The sequence below is a fragment of the Phalacrocorax carbo genome, chromosome 1, assembly GCF_963921805.1.
Source record: "Phalacrocorax carbo chromosome 1, bPhaCar2.1, whole genome shotgun sequence".
In the NCBI taxonomy this organism is placed as follows: domain Eukaryota; kingdom Metazoa; phylum Chordata; class Aves; order Suliformes; family Phalacrocoracidae; genus Phalacrocorax; species Phalacrocorax carbo.
This window is the reverse complement of record NC_087513.1, coordinates 64,517,940-64,540,931: the sequence shown is the minus strand read 5'-3', so window position 1 is coordinate 64,540,931 and position 22,992 is coordinate 64,517,940. Positions and strand designations below refer to the sequence as shown.

At 43.8% G+C, this 22,992-nt stretch overlaps 1 protein-coding gene across 4 annotated transcripts in view; it reads right to left on the bottom strand.

The window, feature by feature from the left end:
- CREB3L2 (cAMP responsive element binding protein 3 like 2) overlaps positions 1 to 22,992 on the bottom strand; it is an 83,476-nt gene that overhangs the window by 27,288 nt on the left and 33,196 nt on the right. For 3 of the 4 annotated variants that reach the window (XM_064457386.1, XM_064457394.1, XM_064457401.1), the window contains exon 2: positions 12,753 to 12,969. In XM_064457386.1, the coding sequence (XP_064313456.1) occupies positions 12,753 to 12,969 (217 nt within the window). Of the gene's footprint in view, positions 1 to 12,752; positions 12,970 to 14,014; positions 14,106 to 22,992 lie in introns of those variants that run through there. The other variant, XM_064457409.1, reaches the window with a different exon arrangement.

Sequence of the window (22,992 nt, the reverse complement as noted above, 5' to 3'; positions counted from 1 at the left end):
ACAGATGGTTTTCAGTGACAGCAACATGCTGCGTCTAACAGTGAGGTAACTTTGAACAACTGCATCTAATGCTTTTTTGACACTGCCTCTTACAATGCATGGTGACAGCTGTCATTCCATATGAACAACCCTGTGAAAGGAAGGGATGAAGCAACACACTGGTCAAATGCCATCTTGATACTCCCCTCTTCCCACTTTTTCCAAGCCCCTATTACGCATTTTCTGTCATGATCAGTGTTGTGCGGAGAGTTACTTTCTTTTGACACATTCCAGCTTCTGAAGTTACCAACAATTTCTCCTCTGCTCCAAGAGAGCTGCAAGGACACTTCCCACTCTCCTTGCTCTTCTTCCTGAGCACAGCGGGTTGTCATTATCTGAAAATCATTCTTAGTTCGTTCTTATAATAGCCCCTGAGCACCTTTTGTGGTTTAACCTGGCAGGAGCTAACGCCACACATCCATTCGCTCACTTCCCCCTGCAGTGGGATGGGGACGAGAACTGGTTAAGGAAAAAAAAAATCATAGGTTGAGATAAAGACGGTTTAATAGGACAGAAAAGGAAAGGAAAATAATAATAATAATGGTAGAAGAATATACAAAACAAGCGATGCACAATGCAATTGCTCACCACCCGCCAACCGATGCCCAGCTAGTTCTCAAGCAGCCGTCACCGCCCCTGGCCAACTCCCCAACTTGATATACTGAGCATGACGCCATATGGTATGGAATATCCCTTTGGCCAGCTTGGGTCAGCTGTCCTGGCCGTGCCCCCGCCCAGCTTCTTGCTGGTAGGGCATGGGGAGCTGGAAAAGTCCTTGACTAGTGTAAGCACCACTTAGCAACAACTAAAACATCAGTGTGTGAACAACATTATTCTCATACTAAATCCAAACACAGCACTACACCAGCTACTAGGAAGAAAGTTAACTCTATCCCAGCCAAAACCAAGACAGCACCTCAGCCTATTCTGACAAGCACTGTATTAGCCAAAGTGGTAGCCCTTGCCCCAGTGAGAATGCTGCACAAAACCAGACAAATTTAGGCAAATAGGGGGAAAATTGAGCAGGCTACAGAATACAGGTCATACTGAGAGGCATGGCACACCCTCCAAGACAATGGTATTTCCTATGGAGGGGTATGAAAAATCGTGAGAGGTCTAATGGAATAACGAGAACATGCAAGAAGGTGCATGTGAAATATGGAAATGAAAGGGCAATGGAGGCTGGCTTCAGGGACCCACTGGAGTAGAATGGAGGTGTCTTCTCCAAACCATGTAAGACTTGCTGTGGGAAGAGTAGATGACTGGTATCAAGAAACTGAAGGTGAGTATATTCAGTTATATTTATATTCGACATGATCCAGAAGGTACAGTTGAACTATTAAGACAGAGTCCAAAACAAAAGGCTGAGAAAATTATCTTGGTGACAATACTATAGATGAGTATAAATAGGGCAACACCGCATTGCTAAGGCGAGACAAAATACGCTGCAAACCAGTCAGATATAAAGAGAAGAAAGCCTGAAAAAGAGATTTAGCTATTCAAATGACTATGAAAATCCGTATCCTAAAAATGCTCACTTTGGCTGTTAGAAATCTCTTCTCAGGCTTCAAAATCCTGACTGCTGAACAAATGTTACCAGCTGCTTTACCCACACTGAAACTTCCCATGAACTTCAGAGCTCTACTGCACAATGACTAGATGAGAAGCACTCCCCTTCACCTGCTCTTTCCTAAGTCCATGAATGGTAGGCATTATGGCACATGAAACATGTCACTTAAGGAGTCTACACAGTACTTAGCAAAATCCCAGCTAACGCTTCCATGTGTGATGACCAGTTCTGTTAAATTCCACATACAGACTATGTTAACTGAACGTTAATGTTGCAAAGCACCTAGGTATTAACAAATACCTATGAAGGTTTCATTCGGTGTATTTCTTCACGTTATATACACCTAAAAATAGGAATGTTTTAATAACGTGACCAAACAATTTGTCTGTAGAACCTGTGCCTTACCCAATGCGCGGAATGCATGGCACTTCCCGAACTGAGGATCTATACCATGTTTTGTTATTCTCATTGTCTCATGCACAGCCTCATCCCTCCTTTACCAAATCAATTCAAATTCTGTTCCCATAGAGCTGTTTAATTCCCTCCTAGGGCACAATCAAAACGCTTCACCAAGCTGAATTAATTTCCATCACGGTCCTGAAAATTCTAGTGAGCCATGGAGAGATTAAGGCCAAAAAGTATCTAGTAATTTAAAATGGCCAACTGGAGAAAACTGGAATTGGATTTTTCAGATGATTTAGCACTGTTGTTATACTTTATCAAAACACAGTATGTATTGAATTTTTAGGTGTGGCCGCTTCTGCAAGTTAAACGTCAGAGTTTCAAATCAAGCATCCAAAAACCCCATGCATCACAGCAACCAAGGGTTTGTGACACATGCATCTAAGATCTTCTCTTCTGCATCCAAGACTAAAATTACATTTCTTCCAAAAGTTTTTGTGTGCTGCTTTTGTCATCAAGCTTGTCCTACTTTTCGTGCAGACTCCTGTTTAGCACGCATCTTCCACCTTCTTAAAAAAAAAGGGGGGGGGGGGGGGATGGGCAGGAGCCTTACAAAGTGCCAAAGTAAGTTCAATCAGCATACTGAGCAAAGTTCTCACTGTTAGGAAAAACTCTAAACATGTCCTCTTTTTTCCCAGCTGCACTCATCGCAAGTCCAGCTTGGTCCCAGATACGACATGCATTGTGTTGTATGATGCTGTGTACAGAATAATGCCGGAGAGGAAGCTCAAAATGTGAAAATTCCCTCAGTACTCTAAGTGCACGCACCGCACATCGTGCATATCTACAGCAAGATGTTCAAGTAGCAAGCAAATGCTTTCTGTCCTGTTTTTATTTCAGAGGCCCTAATCCTGCCCCAGCTTCCTTCATCGGCAGTTAAGATGGACGATGCTAGTAGGGCCTACCCAGCATACAAGTGGGCTTTCCCTTTTCAGTTTGCTTTCTCCAGATCACTACACCCAAAAGGGAGAAGGCTATGCAACATTTTGCACAATGAAAGCTTAAGATCTTTGAAGTCCATTATGAAGACTGAGCTATGCACAAATGCTTGGCTTTGGGTGCACAAGACACCCCATTCAACTTCTCTCTATCCTGCACATCACATACATTATGATGGCAGTTTTCAAAAGAAATGGATTTCAGCGCTCCTCGAAGCATCACAGCTGTAGCAATAATCATTATGTGTGATTTAGGCATACATGAAAAACACACAACCAAGAAGAGCTGTGTTTGTATATAGCAGAATTAATATATACTACTTCTGTATTTGTTAGAAAACATTTTTTATATATCTGTATTTATCTATAGTATTAAAAAAACTAAACATAGTCTCTTAACAGCACCATGAAAAGGAAGACAGCACCAGTAGGTAAAGAAACCCACTTGAGGAGTGTACCACTGAACCTAATCTTGAAAGGGAAAATAACCCCATACCACCATTGACACCGCAACAGATCGTAATCACACAAAAAACAGATGCATGCACTGCATGTCATTTGAAACAAGCCTGCAAATAAGACTGTAGAAGCATCAGGGAATATCCTTATATGTATAAGCAGAATGAAGAAGCAGTCCTCACCGCCTTGAACTTCACTGTCCAAGCAACAGATGAAACAGCTAGAGAAAGACAAAACCAGACACTTAAGGAGACCACAGCTGACTTCCAAAGTGCTTTGCACAGGTATCAGAAGAAACATCTCTGGACAGGGTAATGCAAGAAGATCCCTAATGAGTCAAAGTGTTCTCCAGCCAAGGGTTTTTAAATAATCCCTCTCTTCAGCTGTGCCATGGATTTGAGAAAAAGGGCTTCAACTAATTTCTTTCAGTCTATGGCAGATCTTGCACTGCCATTATGAACCTTGGATGCACCACCCACATGGCTTCTACACAGCCATGCCACGTACAACCAGAACGCTGGCTCACACTCTGCACCAAGGGTCCGCATTCACAAAGCTATACTTCAGATAGGTGTTCGGTCCTTGCCTGTACCCCACCTCTGAGGTCACCACCCCTATACAGCTAGCAGCAGGATCCAAGGCTGCTCACTAGGCTCTGCACCACAGAAACACAGCTGCAAACTGGGAGCCAGCTAACTGCAAGGGGAAGAGACATCCTGGAGGAGGCTCACAATTTGTGGGGGAAACGGCCGCTCGCTCTCTGTCAGCGGAAACACCCCACCGCAAACCCAAAAGGGCCTTTGCTGATGCACAGATTCTGGGCATACTGCTGGACGTGCCGCTTGCCGGGAAGTTCAGCGTCCCCAGGTCTGCAGCCCGAGCCTGTGCACCTTCCCAAAGGTAAGCTGGACCCTTCTGGAGAAATAATTGCTTCCTTGTCTTCCCCCGCAGCTCACGCCGTCCCCGATGCCCAGCTCTGGGCTCGCATAACACCCCCTGGCAGACACAAGCCTCGTTTATCATGCCTGAAATGCTGAACTCCAACGCCACTGCTCCTACCCCCCTTCTCCTCCGTGAGGTGAGAGCCCACATTCATCGACAAACAGTTTCTCTTAGAGATTTTCCAGATGGCATTTCCCCCTCCCAGCATGCACACACACTCCCACTGCAAATAATGAAACCGAAGACCTCGAAACGGCCTTGACAAAGGGGATACTGTTTGACGACCAAACATTGGGGTCCTTTTTAAAGTGCCAGGAAGGGAAAATTAAATAAATGGGCAAAGATGAGTGTCAGTGATACACAGTCACCGAGCCACACACAGCAGAAGTGCTTTTCTTCTAACAAAGGATCACCAGTTGTACCTGCATCCCCCCTTTGAGTGGCACAGTCCATCTAAAACCTACAGATTGTTTGCATCACTATAAAAGTTATTAAGATAGAAACAAGGACACATTGTTTCTCCCATACTTAAATGAATCAGGGTCAATACCCTCTTTCCAGTGGGAATTTGACAGTTTTCAATGAGAATCATCTTGTCACTTAAAAAGAGACAAGAGATGTCTTGGGGTTACAGGTTCTGCTTTAACCTCTCTTCAGGCTAAGACTTCACACAAGCATAGCTGCCAGCTAGGATACAGTCCATCATGTTTTTAATTATTTTGCTTAGGGGTAGAAAAATGTTATTTTTATAGCATCACCCTTTATGTACACAGGAGTGAGGCACAGACTGAGGCAGTATCCTGGATTTACAGCCCTAACACTGGATACTATTAAATGTCCTGTAAAAGACTATGTGAGGGGGTTTTTTTGTTGTTGTTTTGTTGTTGTTTGGGTTTTTTTAAGGTATGTGAAAATTGTCCAGAGAAGTACTGTGTTCAAATAAAACAGTTCTCTCTCACCCTTCTGAATTTTCCTCCCCACACGGATGTTGTGAAGGCATGTCCATATTACAGCAGCAATCAGGCTTTGACGCACATTAAAAGGACTCAATGCTTGCAGCAAATAACTGAGTGTCAACTCCCAGTGCAACACTACATTTAAAGGAGAATGAGATCACTGGTTTCAAAAACAGCAGGACTGGATGTGGGAGGAGTATTCCCCTAATATTCATCATTAGGGGAACTATTCCTGAGAAATCAGCTCCTGCAGTCACTTTACACAGAGTTTTGAAAAGGAACCAAAAATGTTCCTTTGTTTAGGAAGGAACTGCAAGAATAGCTCAGTGTCCAGAAGATATCCCATACAGGGAAACACCAAAGAAATGCAGTTTATTTAAGCTGTATCCAAGCAGAAATCAAGAGGGAATTTAATCACAACCTACAAACACCTGCAGAAAGAGAGTTCTGTGAGCAGATGGTTCTTTATTCCAGCAGGGAAAAAGGCCATAAAGAGATCTCATAGGTACAACTGGAAGCTAAAGGAGGTCTGACTGCAAATAAAGTTGTCAATTATTAACAGTAAGCATAAGTAACCACCAAAATGCCCATCTCTAAATCAAAACTGACATTTTTCAGACACACTGCTGCTGAAGCTACAGGCTTTACTTGGAATAACCTACTGAGATTTAGGACCTTGGACACATAAAAGTTCAAAAGTCTTCTCACCCTTTAAAACTGCAGAAGCTGACAAGGACTGACTGCTACCCTTCCACATAGAAGTCATTCAAATACAGGCTATCACCAACAAATGGCTTCCTCCCCATTTCTTAAATAAACACACAAAAATAAAAAACACACACAAGAAAAAAAGCTGCATTGGAATGTACTCGCAAAAATTATCAGTATGGCTCTAACAGCATCTTTTCAAAACGTAAGTAAATTTCTTTGTCCAGTTCCATTTTCTTTAAAGTCAGGGCAGAGGAGGTTCTATTTTCATTATTCAGATTTCATTGATTCAGTACTTGGAGAAAAATAGACAGAAGCAAGACAATGCACTTCTCTATATATAGCCTACAGAAAAAAAGTATATATAATATAATCTATAATACATAATGAATATATTATGATTTATATATACACACGCATATATTCCATGTGTCTGTACATATGTATACCTATAAAATGTATGAAGACCACCCTGAACCTCAAGTCCACAGATCTCTCTACATGAAGAGACAGTACATGACACTGATTACTGCTTGTGGACTCCATACATAAGCAAGCATCTTCCTGTACAAAGTGCTGCCTGAGATGAGGCCTGGATTTATCGTTGAAGGGCTGTTTGGACTGGACAAGTGGGAGCCATTATAAAATGATTTGGGGGGGTTTGTTTGTTTTGGGTTTCTTGTTTGTTTTGGGTTCCTTTTTCAAACCATGTAGGGAGACAAGTTGAAGTTTAAAAAGAAAATTTAAGGTTTAAAAGCACATTACAGGAAAACATAACCTCAGCAGAAAAAAAACCCAATAACAATACAGGTTATATTCTGGGGCCAGCCCCAGTTTTTGGCACAGCTAAGTGAAAAACAGAAACATACCATTTCTGCAATCACTCTGTCAAACCTTTAGCCAAGGCAAGCTGCTTCAAATCCAAAAGTAACTTCAAAGCATTCCTGAGCAGAAAAGCAAGAGCAGGAGGGGCAGGTGGGGACGAAGACTAGTCTCAAAAGCAGAGCCCTCAGGGGACAGGGAAAGGAACGCACCCAGCCACCTGGCCACAATTTGAGGAGAGAAACCATACAAATGACTAGTCGCTGTCCACTGTCTCTGCCCTGCCAGGCTGGCAAAGTAAAGAACACACACAAAAACTGAACACACACCCACTATGAACCACCCCCACCGCTTGAGCGGATCCCAGAGGATGGAGAGCCCCATGCAGATGCTGCAGCCTCTGCCTCCGCGTTCCTGTGGCACACCAGCCCCTCACTATTACTTGTATTTGGTTCTCACCTACGGATCTCACACGTCCAAAACAAGGGGCAGCCACTATCCTAAAGTTTGTGCCTACAGCTGACAAGATGAAGCATGAGAGGCAGGGAAGGATCCTACACTCGCATCTCAAGTCACATAGGAGGCTAACCATAGTCCCTGCTGAAACTCGGGTCTTGGCTTGCTCCTGGCTGGCTGACCCACAACCCTCCCTTTCCAAAAGGCTGCAGAGACTAGAAAACTGAACACAGACACGCACCAACCGTAATAGAGTATTTTTTACATACATATATAATATATATATGAGAGAGAGAAATCTATTTCATAATAGAAAATAAAGCTTTTTTCCCTGTTTACAACTCTCAGAAGCAAATCTGTGCCCCAAAAGGCCCTGATACACAGCAAGAAGTCTCCTTTATCCATCAGCCCTATTCTCAGCCTCCTCATTTCCTTCCAAGAAGCGTTTTCCACTTCACAACTACCCACTGTGCTCCTCCACAGACGCTCTGCAGTTGTCTCAAAAGCTCACAGCTAGAAAGCAGAAACCTGCTGTGAGAGAGGTGGCAGCACAACTGGTGTGGATCATCGGTATACAGGACGCAGCCTCCTTTTTCATGTTACAGCCTGGAGCCGTCCCCAGGCCAGATGCTTTATTCACCAGTTCAGGCAAACAAAAGCTCATGGTGAGCCAGCTGCAAGCAAGCAGGTCAGGCCTATAAATCTCTCTCTACTATCTTTAGTCTTAAAAGTTTATGCAAAATTGAATATAAGAATAGATTCTCAGGGGGAGGAAAACTAAACAACTAAATGCCAGACATCTTGCACACATCTGCTTTAAAATAGTTACTCTTGCCAATGCTTTTATAAACTGGAGATTTAGTGACTGACACCTTCAGGGACCCCACACTAGCAACAAGCTGTGAGTGTTCAGAAAAGTTCTTCTGCACCATGCTGTGGAAATAGCCCCAATACAGTGAAGGCACAGGAGCAAATAACTGGGAAAAAAATGATGTTGGAACCTTGATCTTATGGGCACTTAAACATGTTCTCACCTTGAGGTCAACAGGACTTCTTGGAAGAGTTAAACCCAGGCTTCTGAGTTTGCCAGGTTTTACACTTCTAGCACTTTAAAAAAAACAACTTTATGTAAGATTTACAAATACATTAATATGTCAATTTAGTGATTGTAGAAATTACTGTTAACGACCAAGTAGCAGCCAACGAGAATGGCTCACAGCAGAAGTTAATTGCTCCCCTGCAGCAGTGGGCAAGAAGGTGCTTATGGAGTCAGAGTGATCATTCACTCCACTGTAATAGCTGAAAGGAAACATTAAATAACATTTTCAGTAAGGTTGTTGGAGACTTGGTGGGGGGAAAACCGGAAGATGGAAATAGATATTGAATGGCTTAAACCTGCCTTGAAGGTCAGGTGCCAAACAAGATGGGCCTTCTTCCCAGCCTCCCCGTACTTTGGGGCTCTGGGACCCCACAGTTGTGAATATGTAGATGAAAACCGCTGCAGGCGTTGGGTGCCATTGAACCAGATGGAGACAACTCCCAAAATCCAATTCCCTCCTCCAACAGGCTGGCACAGACTGAAGGAGGAGGGCAGAAAAGCAGGTCGTGGAGCAACACGACGTGGGGCCGGAGCAGTGTCAGCACAGTGGCCCCAGCGCCGCGGTGCTGGGACCGAAGGCTGGGGTCACCCTGGGCCCATGCAGATGGCAGGACCCTGCCCCAGGACAGGCCACACACCCCCAGCTGTCATTCCTGCCTCCCCGCCATCTCCAATAGGCCTGTCGCTACAGAAACAAACATCATTTTTTACGGGTATTTTTAAAGGCAGGCAGGTATGTTTCCCATTAGGACACCAGACCAGACCTATGTGGTACAAGCCACCCCCTCTGGCAGTGCACAACTGGACCAGCACAGGGCTTGGCAGCCACCTGCCTGCTCCTGGCACAGAAACGGCACCCAAGGGCTGAGCAGCCGATTAGCGTTACACAATTAACATGCACCAAGTTAGAAGTGACACAGGGAGCCACCTTGCACCTCAACATACGCTAGCACGTGGCACCTGGAAAGCTGCCTTTGCTGAAAGGACTTTGCAGCTCCAGGTCACACTAACAGAGCAACTGCTGGCGTAATGGCGACAATAAGGTGTGTAACAGGCACCACTTCCAAGTACACGTTATCTAGCCATACAGGCGAAGGGGCCCGGCCTTAGAAAATCCTGGGTTTCTCCCCTCCTCGCACTTCCCCTGGCTTTGTCTGCCCATAAATACCCACTGGCCTAGGAAGGGATGGCATTTCTGCACACCCTGCGAGACAACCTGCCAGCGCCCATTGCCAGGACAACTGCTAAGAGCAGTCTTTGTAATTACAAAGAAGAAACATAGCGTTATTGACTTCACGGCAAAATGAGAACAAAGCCTGTTTGCCACATGGTTTGTGCACAACACCTGGCCTTTAGTCCTCTAGAGCTAAGGGAGAAGCTCTGGAATGGCATGCAGACCCAGATGCTCTGTGCCATCCTCCTCCTCCTCACACTGCTGCTGACCGCAGCCACACAGGTCCACAGTATATGTGTCCATAGCACATGTGCACACACATGCAAGTCTCATACGTGAGCTTCGTCACTAGCCTATTTCTACTCCCAGTCCTGCAGAGCAGGGTCTTACAGGATCATGAAGCCTCGCCATGGACAAACCATGAAAACATTTGTCCTGGTTTCAGCTGGGATAGAGTTAAATTTCTTCGTAGTAGCTAGTATGGGACTACGTTTTGGATTTGTGCTGGAAACAGTGGTGATAATGTGGAGATATTTTAGTTGTTGCGAAGTAGCACTTACACTGGTCAAGGACTTTTTCAGCTCCCCATGCTCTGCCAGGTGCACAAGAAGCTGGGAGGGGACACAGCCAGGACAGCTGACCCCAGCTGACCAAAGGGATATTCCACACCATACGACGTCACCCTCAGTATATAAAGCTGGGGGAAGAAGGCGGCGGGGGGGACGTTTGGAGTAATGGTGTTTGTCTTCCCAGGTAACTGTCACATGTGATGGAGCCCTGCTTTCCTGGGGATGGCTGAACACCTGCCTGCCCATGGGAAAGAGTGAATGAATTCCTTGGTTTGCTTTGCTTCCGCATGCAGCTTTTTCTTTACCTATTAAACTGTCTTTATCTTAAACCATGAGTTGCCTCACTTTTACTCTTCCGATTCTCTCCCCTGTCCCACCAGGGGGGAGTGTGCAAGTGGCTGCGTGGTGCTTGGTTGCTGACTGGCACTAAACCATAACAACATGACAGCTGTAAAAGCTCACCATATCTGCCCAGTGGGTGGTTACTTGGACAATGTAATTTTTTTGCACGTTCTTTCTATAAGTCCCTCAGCCAACGTTGTTTCACAGCCCCTGCCACTCCACAAAACCACTCCCAGTTTCCCAGCAGTGGGAGATCATGTTGGAGCACATGATCCTCCCTCTCCACACCATGTACCTCCTGCTCCCCAAAAGGACACTGGTGCTCCCAGTATCTGTCCCCTTACTCCACCAAGGGGATTGGCATTCACTGGAGTTGTCAGGAGCGCTGTGTACTGCCACTGTCCAACAATGGAGATGCTTCCAATCTCCAGTGTCAAACCCTGCAGTATTACCACCCACAAAATCCCCCTGTCCTGCTCTCATGAACTCAAGGACTGAAAAATCGTCAGGGTGATGCCTCTGAATACCTATCAGCCAGCCATGTTAACTGTAATTCTGCAATTTCCTCTAATATTTCTCTCAGCTTCACTGTTTTGAAGTCAATGTGTATTGAAAGGTCACGAGCATGATTCCAGGGTTAAGATTAAATAAAATCCTGAACACTGAGAACAACTCCTCCACCTCCTCCTCTCTTATGAAACACCGCAGAGTGAACAGAAGATGAAATGCTTTCCATTCATTTTCTATTTTTAAACCCACTTGTTAATGTTCCTTGGCTTTTTAAAACATCATTTGACTAGAGCTCTATTAATTACCCAGTGGTCTCAGCAGTATGAATTTCTTCAGGATTTTTCCCCAAAGGAAACTACCCTCACTTTTAGCCTAGTTTGCAGCTTCTCCATATTAACTTCCAGAAAAGCTTGGTTTCCAGAGTTTCTTGTGCTCGTTTCTCCTGCCACAATTAATATTTCCTGTATGTATTAATTTAAAAATATTCACATAAAACAGTTAAGAAATATCAAATGGGAAGGCTTCATGTAGATGATGTTTCCAGATCATCTCCAAAAACCCTGTCTCACATTGAAAAGCCCTCTCACAGGTTTTATTAGTTGTCCTCCTGTGAAATCTCTAGCAGACCACACCTTGTTTTAAGAGAGCATTTTGGACTGCAAAACTGTCAGCTTTTGAAAACTCATGCCCTGGTGCATCTTCATTAACAGCTTAGCTTGTTAATGCTTAGACATAAGCACTAATCTCTCTCCCTTTTATTGTGATGCAGCTTAGTACCCTACTGCTTTTCACTGTAAAGCTAATGTTGAAGACATAAGCCAATTACTAGGAGTGAAAGTCTGCCATGGTGTTTATTCCTAGTAGTTACCAGACACTCATGGCCTCGCTCTTCTGCCAACCGCTAGCTTTTACCTTGAACTCCCCTTCCTGCTAGCAGGCATCTTCACTCCAGAACAAGCAGGTCGGATCTCTTCCTGCCACCATTCCTGCATTTCCCCTTTTTCCCCTCTAGGTGTTTATAACTGCTGAATTAAAGATAAAGATTTGACCATCTTGCCCAACTCCTCAGTCAGAGTATAGCCAATTTGGATCAGGTTGCTCAGGACTTTGCCTAGCTCAGCTTTGACGAACTTTTGGACATCTGACCCACTCTCATGTTGAAAATTATTTCTCTAACACCCAACTGGAATTTCCTTTCTTGCAATTTGCAACGATTACCTCTTGTGCTATCACTGTGTATCTCAGAGGAGTACAGCTTTGTCTTCTCTGCACCCTTTCATCAGATAGCCACAGACAGCAATAAAATATCCCCTTTGCTTTTTCTCCAGAAGACCAAACAAAACCCACCTCACTCTTACCCAGACTTCATGGTGGTGCCTCATTTGACTCATTTAGTTTATCAGTCTCCATTTATCTTCAACAGCTACAGATTCAGATATATGGAAACAAGTGTATTCTCCTACTTCTTTTTGATGGGCACTTTACTTCTAATTCAAAATGTTTACAGTGCAAAGTTAGTAACTTCTGCTGAGTACAATTTCCCTGTCTATGTTCTTTATTCACAATGCCTCCAGACTTAAACAAATCCCTTCTGTGATTTTCATTGTAGATATATCTATTAGCACCCTTAGTGCATCATCACCCTACCAGGAACATGTCATTACTGCATCATCACGAGAAATGAACAAGGGCTCAGTGATTACTACCTTCGTTGAAGTTGTCATCGGTCGAGATGTGGGTCAAGGGAGACTGGGGTCGGGAGTCCCCACAGAGGGAGTAGCTGTGTTCTGCCTGGATGAGGGGCGCTGGGGATGCCGGAGACAGTTCCACCTCCATTATTTCATTCTTCTCAGACAAGAAGGGATCATTCAAGAGCTGGCCTAGGACATCAGGTGAAAATTCATCCAGGAACTCTGTGAAGTGCTGTGGAGATAAAAAAGGAGGGAAAAGTTTATCTCCTTGCCTGTCTGTCACACCAACAACAGGAGAGCATTGATCAGAACAATTCCAATATCTGCACTGGGCATCTGTGCCAGTCAGCAGCAGGATCTACCAGCCCTGCCTAACAATCTCCTCCACCAATCGCTACTTCAAGCTGAAGAGCCACAACTAGAACAAAAGTCCTCTCAGAGGCATACATTACAACAGAAGAGCCTGTGATTAACTTGCAACGTAAACAGAAAATAGAAGCATGGTAGTCACGTCCTGAAGCAGCCTCCTTCCCCTGCCAAAGGTACTCACTACAGCAAGCCACCAAAAATGGGAAAGCACATTTCACCCAGACTGCGTGAAAGATCCTGCAGCATTTATCACAAGAACACTTTATGCATGGAATAGAATATATTGGGTTAATATTCACTGAAGCAGAGATGAGAAAGGAAACACTCAGACATTGATTCTGACCCACATATGACTATTTTAGCTGTGCAGAACATACAGAGCGCTCTAGGAAAACAGGTCCATGCATGTCCCCACTAACCAAGCAATTAACACATTTGCAATAAAATGGGTTTTCTGGCTGATTTATGTATCTATTTTAGAAGTTGCATTCCACCTAGGGCTAGAGCCCATATCCAGCTTCTAGGCCCCAGAACTAAAGCTCCTGACAGCCAGTACTAATTACCACTTTATCTATTTCACTGAATTCATTACGCTGACAGTGCATGTTAAGGCTATATGTAGTAGGATAGCTTTGTGTTTGTTTCTTATTCAAAATGAGCACAAACCAAACCCCATGATCTACTTCCTTGAGACTCCAATGCACTTCCCATCAATAGCCAAAAACTCTGCATCTCTTCTTGGTTTTGTTTCCAAGGTCAGAAGACTACATCTTTGACAGACCAAGAAACTGCACTGCAAGAAACCATCCCTGCTCATCTCATTCACACAAAGAATTATTTTTTTGTACAAAAAAATATTTGTCCAATGAATTGTAACGACCTTTTCCAGACAATCAAGCATTATTTACCATCTTATATAGGAGTCTGTTGATCAGGGCATGATCCTACAAAAGTCTAAGTCCGTTTGATTTGCTCTGTTTTTACAAGTAATATCGATCTTGGCTCCTCATCTTGCCCTCTCCTGCAGAAACAAACACTGAAATTCAAGATTCAGCTTCCTGTAGGCTAAATTAAGAATTAAACAAGTCAATATTGTATAAACCCATGAGGGAAGTGGTGTGCTCACACCCCCCATGTATGCACATTTCACAGCTCCCGCAGCACCTGTGGCCTTGAAGCCTGATTCTAGAAAACACTGAGCACAGCCGACCCTCATAGAGTCCCCTGGAAGTTCGAGCGCGTCTTCCAAGACGCTCACGAATGCCAACTGTGCCTTCTTTCAAAATTAATAAGGCTTCACTCAATTCTGACTGACACTGAGGAAAGGAAAATATTTACTAAACATAAGGCAATAAACAGAGGCCCACAGTTGCTATGCTGGATTAGCAAGCTAGCTAAAGTAAAGCCTTTACAAATGCCAAAGCAGATTTGTAGCCTCATATTTACTTACTGTAAATGATAACACTACTAAACAAACTCTCAGATGACTCAGCAAAAGATCACAACCACCTTATAGAAAACTTTGTTTATTTTAATATTGATATCCAAGGACTCGCTAGCACTTCACATCCAGGGCAGCCTCCCAACATCTGCAAGGATAAATGTATAAACTACAGTTCCCCACTACACAAAGAAAGAAAGAAAAAGGATGCTCAAGACTAGCTGATCACCCTCGTGCATCAATAAAGACACTGAGTAAAACAGGGTAGACAGCCATTAAAGTATAAAAAAGGGACAGAAACATTTCCTAACCACAAAGGAAGTCAAGGATGAACCTATAAAAAAGCAGTGCCTTTTTTAGGGACATTTTTTCCCCACAGTCCACACACTTCTTTTCATTCAGGCTAACGGCTAGAGTCAATTATATTTGTTTGTATATTTTCCTAAAGCTGGCTAGAACATTTCCCTCTTTCTAATTCTTGCATGCATTATTCTGCCTGATGACTAGCAGATGCTGAAATAAGGCTGCTACAATATTTGCACCCTGGTTTCTACAAACAGCTACTTCATCATCAGCGTCATCCAATCTGAGGATGTCATCCTTGAAAATATCATACCTAAGTGTCGACTTAGTCTGACACCATTTACATGTTCTAATTTAACAGACTCAAGTAAAAGACAAAATGACCACAAGCTACTCGGCTATTTTTGGCAAATTCACAAATAAAGATTTCTATTAGCCTTCTGTCTATTACTGCTTTGATATGGGAGAAATTAATGTCAAATGTTATTTTACTTCTTCCATTTGATTAAAGTAGGTACATTAGATATTAATATTATTATTATTATTATTATTATTATTATTATTATTATTATTATTATTATTATTATTATTATTATTTCTGAATGGGGAATTTTCCTAAAACTGCTTCAGGAAAAGCAAAGAAGGAAACAAACATTCAACTTCCCAAAAACAGAGAAGAGGACCTTCAACATGTTCAACATGTTCATCATTTGTGCTTTCTCCTTTTCACATGCAGCTGCAAAGCAGGAAGATGTGAGGAAAAGAAGAATCTGCATTTACAACAGAATTGCCTGAGAGCAAATAAATAGTCAATCTGTTTTTTAAATGATTCACTAGCTTCATTATGATTTTTAGTCTTATTTTTAATGGTCTGTGGTATAACTTTGAATACCAGTCAACAAAGAAGCCTCAAACAATTGTCACGGGTCAGGCTGCACAGCTACTGAACTCAGGGAACAGACAATTTTAGGGCTCTGGACTTCTCCTCGCTCAGCGATTACAAAAACCACCACCACTTGATTTACAGGAATTTTTCATATGTTATACAAATCTCTACTACAACGAACGCTTAAAGCAAGCTCGCTTTAATTTTTTTTCTTCCTTAAGAAAACAATTGTCTCATTGAAAGTGGCGCCATTTGCCTAGAAAATTGAAAAACAAAAGGCATCTGAGCAGCAGCTACAGCAGTAACCATCTGGGAGCAGTTAGGCCTTCAGCTCCTCGAAAACGCCACCTACATCTAAGCTGCTCCCTCTGCCTTCTCGAAGCACGTTCTCCTGTTGCCAACCCTCCTCCTCCTCCTCCTCTCCACACTCCCCGACCTGCTTCCGCATGCACCTTAGCCATCACCAGCCACTTCCAGAGCTGGAAGGCCGCAGAATAACCCTCAGTTCTGATATGGCAGCAACCACCCCTGCACTCAGGGACAGGAAAGGGCAATTTAGGGAGGAAACTGAGAATTTTACCCTTAGAACCTCTGTATGTATTTGCTTGCAAAAGAAATTCTTTGTCTGTGGCTTTCAGCTTGGGACCTTTCACCCAGAGTTCACCTTTAAAAAAAAAAAAAAAGATAAAACAGCACTTGCATTTAAATGTGCCTTTTTTACTTCTTTTTTTTGTTTTTAATACCTCTCTAGACAGCTCCATTGCCAGCTCCCTGCTATCCTCACACCCCACTGGCAGCCACAGCACTAATTGCAGACATGTGTTTGTACAAGGAGTCTGCTTGAATTATTAAACTATTCTCTCTACATAGCAAAGAGATGTGTTCAGCTGGGATATTAAAATCTGTAAAAAGTCATGAATTTAGGACAGATGTAACCTTATCTTTTGCTTCCCCTTCCCCCAGAACCTTGAAAAGATAAACAAAACAGCAGTGCTCCTGTTTACAGAGAGAAAGTAAGTTGCAGCCCCACGGAGTTTCACCACCTATCTGGTTGGACATTTGCCCCCGCCTATAACCGGGGTGCTTTTGGGGAACACAAAACACCTACAGACATCACCCCATGGTAAGCAAACAGAGGAGAGCTCTTACATCCAGGTGTGCGGTGGATTTTTGGATAGCTCTTTGAAAGTAGCATTTGGCTGCAGACCAGCTGGGCCTCAGGCTGCAGCTCTCCACAGCATCTGCCTGTTCCAGCCAGACAAAGGTCCTTTTCTCCAGCTCTGCCTAAGGGACAAGGGGTTTTTTTCTTTCTTGCCTGATCAAATGATCATCTCTGAAGTAAAACAGACTCAGGTTTTGCTACGTGCGTGGCAGTGCTGACTTCTCTGCCAGATGACCTGAAGCCAGACGAGAGCCCCAGTTGCCTAAAGACGTGACTTTATCTTGACTAAAAATGAAATAGTCATGTTCAGAAAAAAGATTTTCTAAGAACTCACTAAAAAAGGAATGAAGAGAAATCCAGAGCCCCAAACAACACTTTGTAACTATATTTAAATAATTAAACAAGTGACAGGCTTTGCTGAGCCTGGAGAATGCACTGTGTCAGCTGCAAGTCCCACACACTGACTGTAGCAGCACGATCCACCCTTTCCAGCAGAGCCACCCCAGAGGGGAGCTGCAGCAGCAGCAGCGCACGGGCACACTGCGAAACAAGCCCTGCTCTCCAAGCAGCCCAGGGCAAGCCAGCCTATATGCAACGCGCTGGGGTGACAACCACCCACCAATTCAAGATATTCCCCCCCTAGGAGTTAATGGCTCCCTCCTGGCTGGCCCTGAGGTCTCCCCATTCTGGAGGGATCAACCTTCCCTCCACGAGAGGAACTGCCCAGGTGGGAACATCCCTTCTACCCAACAAGCACCCATGGGGTAAAAATGAAGCCCACCGTCTACCCACAGGTACAAAGCTGCCTGATAATTTATCCCTTGTAAGGCCTTAGCAGCAGTAATAGGGGGTAGGGTGCAAGGACTGCACCCTCACTTCTGTATCAAAGGAATCCAGAGTACATGTAATGTACAAGGCAGCACTACTTGAGAAAATGAGGAAAGAGGGAAGAGAGGGGAGGCCACAAACCATCCCCCATCCATGGGGAAGTAAACGTGCACCACAGGCATGAATTCTACCACCCCACCTAATTTCCCCTCATATTAAGATAACAGAGAAAAAAAGGAATAATTTCTTCAGCAGCTCTTTTGTGGTCTGCATGAACAAAGGTGTGCAGGAGATAAAGCATGAAATATCACAAAAGACAGCAGCATTTCTAGTTAACAGCATCAAACAGATCAAGAAGCACGGCTACATGGAGATACCAACTCATCTTCAAGTAACCAAGCACACATTTCACAGACATTTGGCAGCTGCTTATATGGTAGCTGAGGAGATCTGAGTAGGAGTCACAGCTGCTAACAAAAAGCTTCAAGCTCTGGGGCATCCAGGCAAGGTGCCAGTTGTTAAAGATGGAACATACATGCTGGTCAGGCTCCATGGGTTGAGCTCTAAACTCGACTGCACAGCAAGAGCTGTAAAAGGCATCACACACACCTTGCAATCAGCTCCACCTGGGATTGCAACCGCAGCATTCACTCATAAGGGCTTGGAGCAGAGACCTGCCTTTTTTAGCTAATGAAGAACCATGCCTAGAGACGGCTGCACACAAGTCTACCAATGACAAGGCAGCACAGAAGTCCGTGATTTTCTGCATGCGCAATCCCAAGGTTAAACCCCTGGGCACAGGTTAAAAAGCCTCCTCATGGCAGGTGTTTTCTTCCCAGACATGTTGCTGGTGGTACTGTTGGCATTCCCGTTTCAAGTTTGTTGGCAATGAACAGGAGGTGTCAGCGTGCGCCAGCTTCCAATAACCAGGACAACTGTTCTCAGTACTCACTCGCACTTTGGCATCAGTTAGTTTTCAGAGATTCAAACACAAATTCTGCAGATTTTCAGGTACATCACTTCTCTCAACTTCTTCGCTTTCTAGAAATCCTTTACATTTGCAGCAGAGAAGCCAGCCACCACTCACTCTTCTCCAAACTCACCCATAGCTTGTCTCACGTGGTACCCATCTTTGTCAGCTTTGAGAAGAGATACTGATGGACCCCCTGGAGCCTCACCTCTGCAATTCATTCACATATGCCCTGCAGGGAATGGAAAAGCTCCTCTACTGGCACGGGGTGCATCGATACGTCACTGTTATGACGCACAGATCCAGGCTCCTTCTGCATTGCTCTTACAAGGATGAGAAATGAAGGACAGCCTGGCAGCAATATAGTATTTTTCTCTAAGAGTGATTCCAAAGATAGGGGCTGAAGGAGACAACAGCAACCCCACAGAGGCATTCACTAACATCCCCCCAGTTGAGAGAGTGGAAGAGCAGAAGGCCGTACCCTATACAGTTTGATATACCAGGGTGCTTACCTTTGGTATGCATTAACTTGGGTGAGGGGGAACCAACTGTATTTGTCAGTGAATATTTGAAAAAAAGTAATGCAACCACACCTGAAATGGCAGAAATCTGATTTGCCAAGAGACCCCTTGGAGAGACCACAGTATTGAGTTGCAGCTGCAAGCACATCTAACCACTCACTCTTAAACAGGACACAGAGATCCTTCCTCTCATCCTGATGAAGAACCACAATAGCTTTTAGATTAAAGGAAGAAAGGAGGAAACGTTCCTTTCTTCATCAGGAAGAGCTTTCTGATGGCAGGGAAAAAGTCTTAGATGCAGCCATAGCAGAGAACAGAGAGACTGAGGACTGTAAACAGTCCTCCAAGTCATGCCTAAAACATGCTGATAACACAGTAGAGAGATCTATGCCACCCTGGCTTATTTACCCACCAAGGGCAAACAGAGGGAACCTCAGACTTCTAGGTGTTTATCTTCTACAGTGTAAAAATCAAAACCGGGACACAGAGAAATAGTTGCTCAATTATTTTACTCTATTATAAAATTCTTCACTGTCTAGTCATTAACTACACTGAAATTGCCTCATTTGCAAGAGGATATGAAAAGTAACATGAAATTGGTATTTGAAAACAGCAAAGAGATCTACCATAACAGCAGATATGAACGTTTGGAGTCTCACACCAGCAATTAATCATTTTAAGCATTAAAAAAAAATAATTTGGACGGATTAAAAAAATCCACTAACTGAATAACATCCAGGTTGTGTCATCAGCAAAACAAATGCCAGGAAATTCAGAGCTAATAGATTTACATGGTAATTAAATCTGCACATCTTCCCAACTTGCTCAGGTTACACAGTTGGAAATGCTGAAGTTCATGCTGAGCAAATCTTATAATCCACCACATTATGCACACATGCATGCACACACTTCTATTGCAAACACTCAAGTATTTCCTACCCATAACCAACAGAGATGTATTTATTTTTAACTAATAGGGGGACTTTTCAACAACCATGTTTACTCCTTTGCCTTTCCTTGTTCCAAAATATTCTTTCACTTTCCTTAACACCCCTCCCCACCAAAAAAAGTATTTTGGTTTTAAAAAGAGAATTAAAACAAAAATTAAACTCTATAATAACTAGGACTAAGTATGGGTTGAAAGAAAAAAAAAAAGAAGCCCTTGTGCAGTTGAGGCAAGAGTGAGAAACAACTGTGAAGTTCAGTGTTTCTTAAGCCCACTGTCTGCAGAGAAAAGGATGCTATTGCTCACTCCTAGCTCAAGCCTCTTGGGAGTCATATGAAATAGGAAAATCCTCCTCACATTCCCCTGCCTTTCCCCCAGTGCAGAGTTCTTGGATCTAGTCTAACTTTTCAATAGGCTGGGCTCATATTTTGCTCTTTCCCACCCTCTCCCCAAAACTGCCAAAATCAGAGAGGGGTGTGAGTCACGGGGGCCAGAGCTCTAGAGCGGTGAGTCAGCGAGCTGGAAGCCCTTCCACAAGGCTCCCCCCATCTGGGTCCCTGGCTGAGACCTCAAAACACATTATTAATTCTGTGTTGCAGGCAAGCGTCTGGATTATGCTCTCAGGTCAGCTGAATTCATTCTTTTGTCTCGGCTACTTTTTTTTTCTCTTCTTATTTCTTGTGCCTCTTACAGCAGGCTCGTGGGTATGCACTTCATTTGCCTCATAAGTCAGCCCTTAGGCTGCCAGATTGAGCAGCTGAACCACAGAAAAATGAAACTCTCCATCACTTCTCCCCATGCCCTTCTCTTCACCCAGTGAGCAGCAGGGTCATAATTCTTTACCATCAGTGATTGCAGAGGCTGCAAGACAAGCCTGACTGACAGGTCTGCCCTTCACAAGTCTCCAAACCACCAAGTGTAGGGGCAAGCCTCCCCCTGCCACCTCCAGCCACTGTGACTCACCCTAGACAGAAAAGGTAGCTCAGCTTCCAAAGCTTAGTCATTCGTGTCTGATAATTTTTGGCACTCAGGCAAAATACTTCAGGGAATCAGTTTATGTTTTTTAAAACTATCTAGTGAAGAAAAGAACAAATGCAGTTGGTTTTTTGTTCGGTGTGGGGGTGTTTCGCCCCAGCTATGCTCCAGGCATACAATGTCAGTCATAAATATTTGCTGTGAGATAATACTAATCTGCTCGGTTACGCCCCAGGTACACCTACAGGCTCTTTGGACGGAACTTGATTTACCACAAGTTTTACATCTAACTGGTGTCTTCTGGGTAACTACCAAGTGTTTAGCCAGAAAATAAGCAGTGAAAGAAAGTTTTCAAGAGAAGTTGGAACCTTTGTGTACAAATTTTAGAGTTCACCAGTGGGCATTTATGGTCCTGCTTTCTGCCCAAGAGCTCGGCAGCAAGGACAACACATTTTGTTATTGCAGAGCTGGTTTAATTTATGGCCACTTCTGAAAGAAAACAGTTACTCCAGTTTCTTCTTCAATGCATGCAGATAGATCTTAACATTATAGCAGCATTTTACAACATTTGGGTGCACTGCACTTGGTTTCTTTTGCCATCTTCCCTCACCATGGAAATGGGAGGGGAAGAAAGCAACAGCATCCCTTGTTGAAGGGCACAGATAAGCCCTTTGTAAAAGGCACAGCCATCATGATTCCTGAGTTTAAAACAGAATCCACTAGTCTTGCATCCACTTTAGAGATCATAGGATATCTCAGGTTGGAAAGGACCCATAAGGATCATCAAGTCCAACTCCCAGATGACTTTACAGATATAACAGGAAGGAGGAAAGGATAACCATGGAGAGAATTCAGAAGAGTCAGGCCTACAAGGAGACAAAACCCTCTCCCACAAGGATGACTGGCACCATGCAATTCAGGGACTGTTACTTAAAAGAGAAATGGTGTAACCTGCCCTGCAGGCCAGTGACAGTTCACTCATCTGCTCAACCTGCAAGGTCTCATCACAGTTCCCACATGTTAAGCAACACTTGAAGCTGCCAGCCTCTGCCCATGGGCACAACCTCCCAAAACATAACCGTCCCCACAGGCACGCCGTACCGCAATGCCGTTAGGAGAGCCCGGCAAAATCGTAATTTCTCATCTAGGTTCCCATCAGTGCAGGAGGCCTCCTGCAGAACACAGATGCTCTGCAGCTCAGATGTTTCATGTTTAAAGTGTTCACAACAGCCTCCCCCCTGAGGACCAAACCAGTATCTTTCAAAGGAGGATCTTAAATTAGTCTGAGCAGCGTCAGAAGGAAACAACTCCTGCTCTGTCAGCAGTGCTTGCTGCATGCTCTGGCTTGCCACTCCTGACTGACAGGACACTTGACATTTAAAATAAAAATCGCATCTTCACCAATGTTACTTCTTTAATGGCTGCAAAGTTTAAATGGCGGGGTTGCAGCTTGCAGGAGCGATCGTTCCTTCTTTTTCCTAACACTGGCTGCAAGCCTACACATCACCCATCAAAAGTCAGCTCTTTAATTAAAGCTGTCTTGTTATTATAAAATAAGTAAGGCTTTACAATCATTATTGGCAGCTCAAGGAGAGATTGGGCATTTTATTTCACTAAAGAGTCAGTAGGTTTTGTTTTACAGATTTATTTTTAGTACCAGAGGGGTGGTTCTGCTGGTTTTTTTGTGTGTTTGTTTTTTAAGAGTAGAAGCAGCGAAGCTGAGGCTTGAAAAGAAAGGACAAACTTAAGCTCCTAAATGTTTATTTAAGCACTCTTAATTTTTGAAGAGTCAGACTATCTCTTCAAGTACCTAAACGCAGACTCCCTGAGTGGATTATAAAAAACATGACTTAG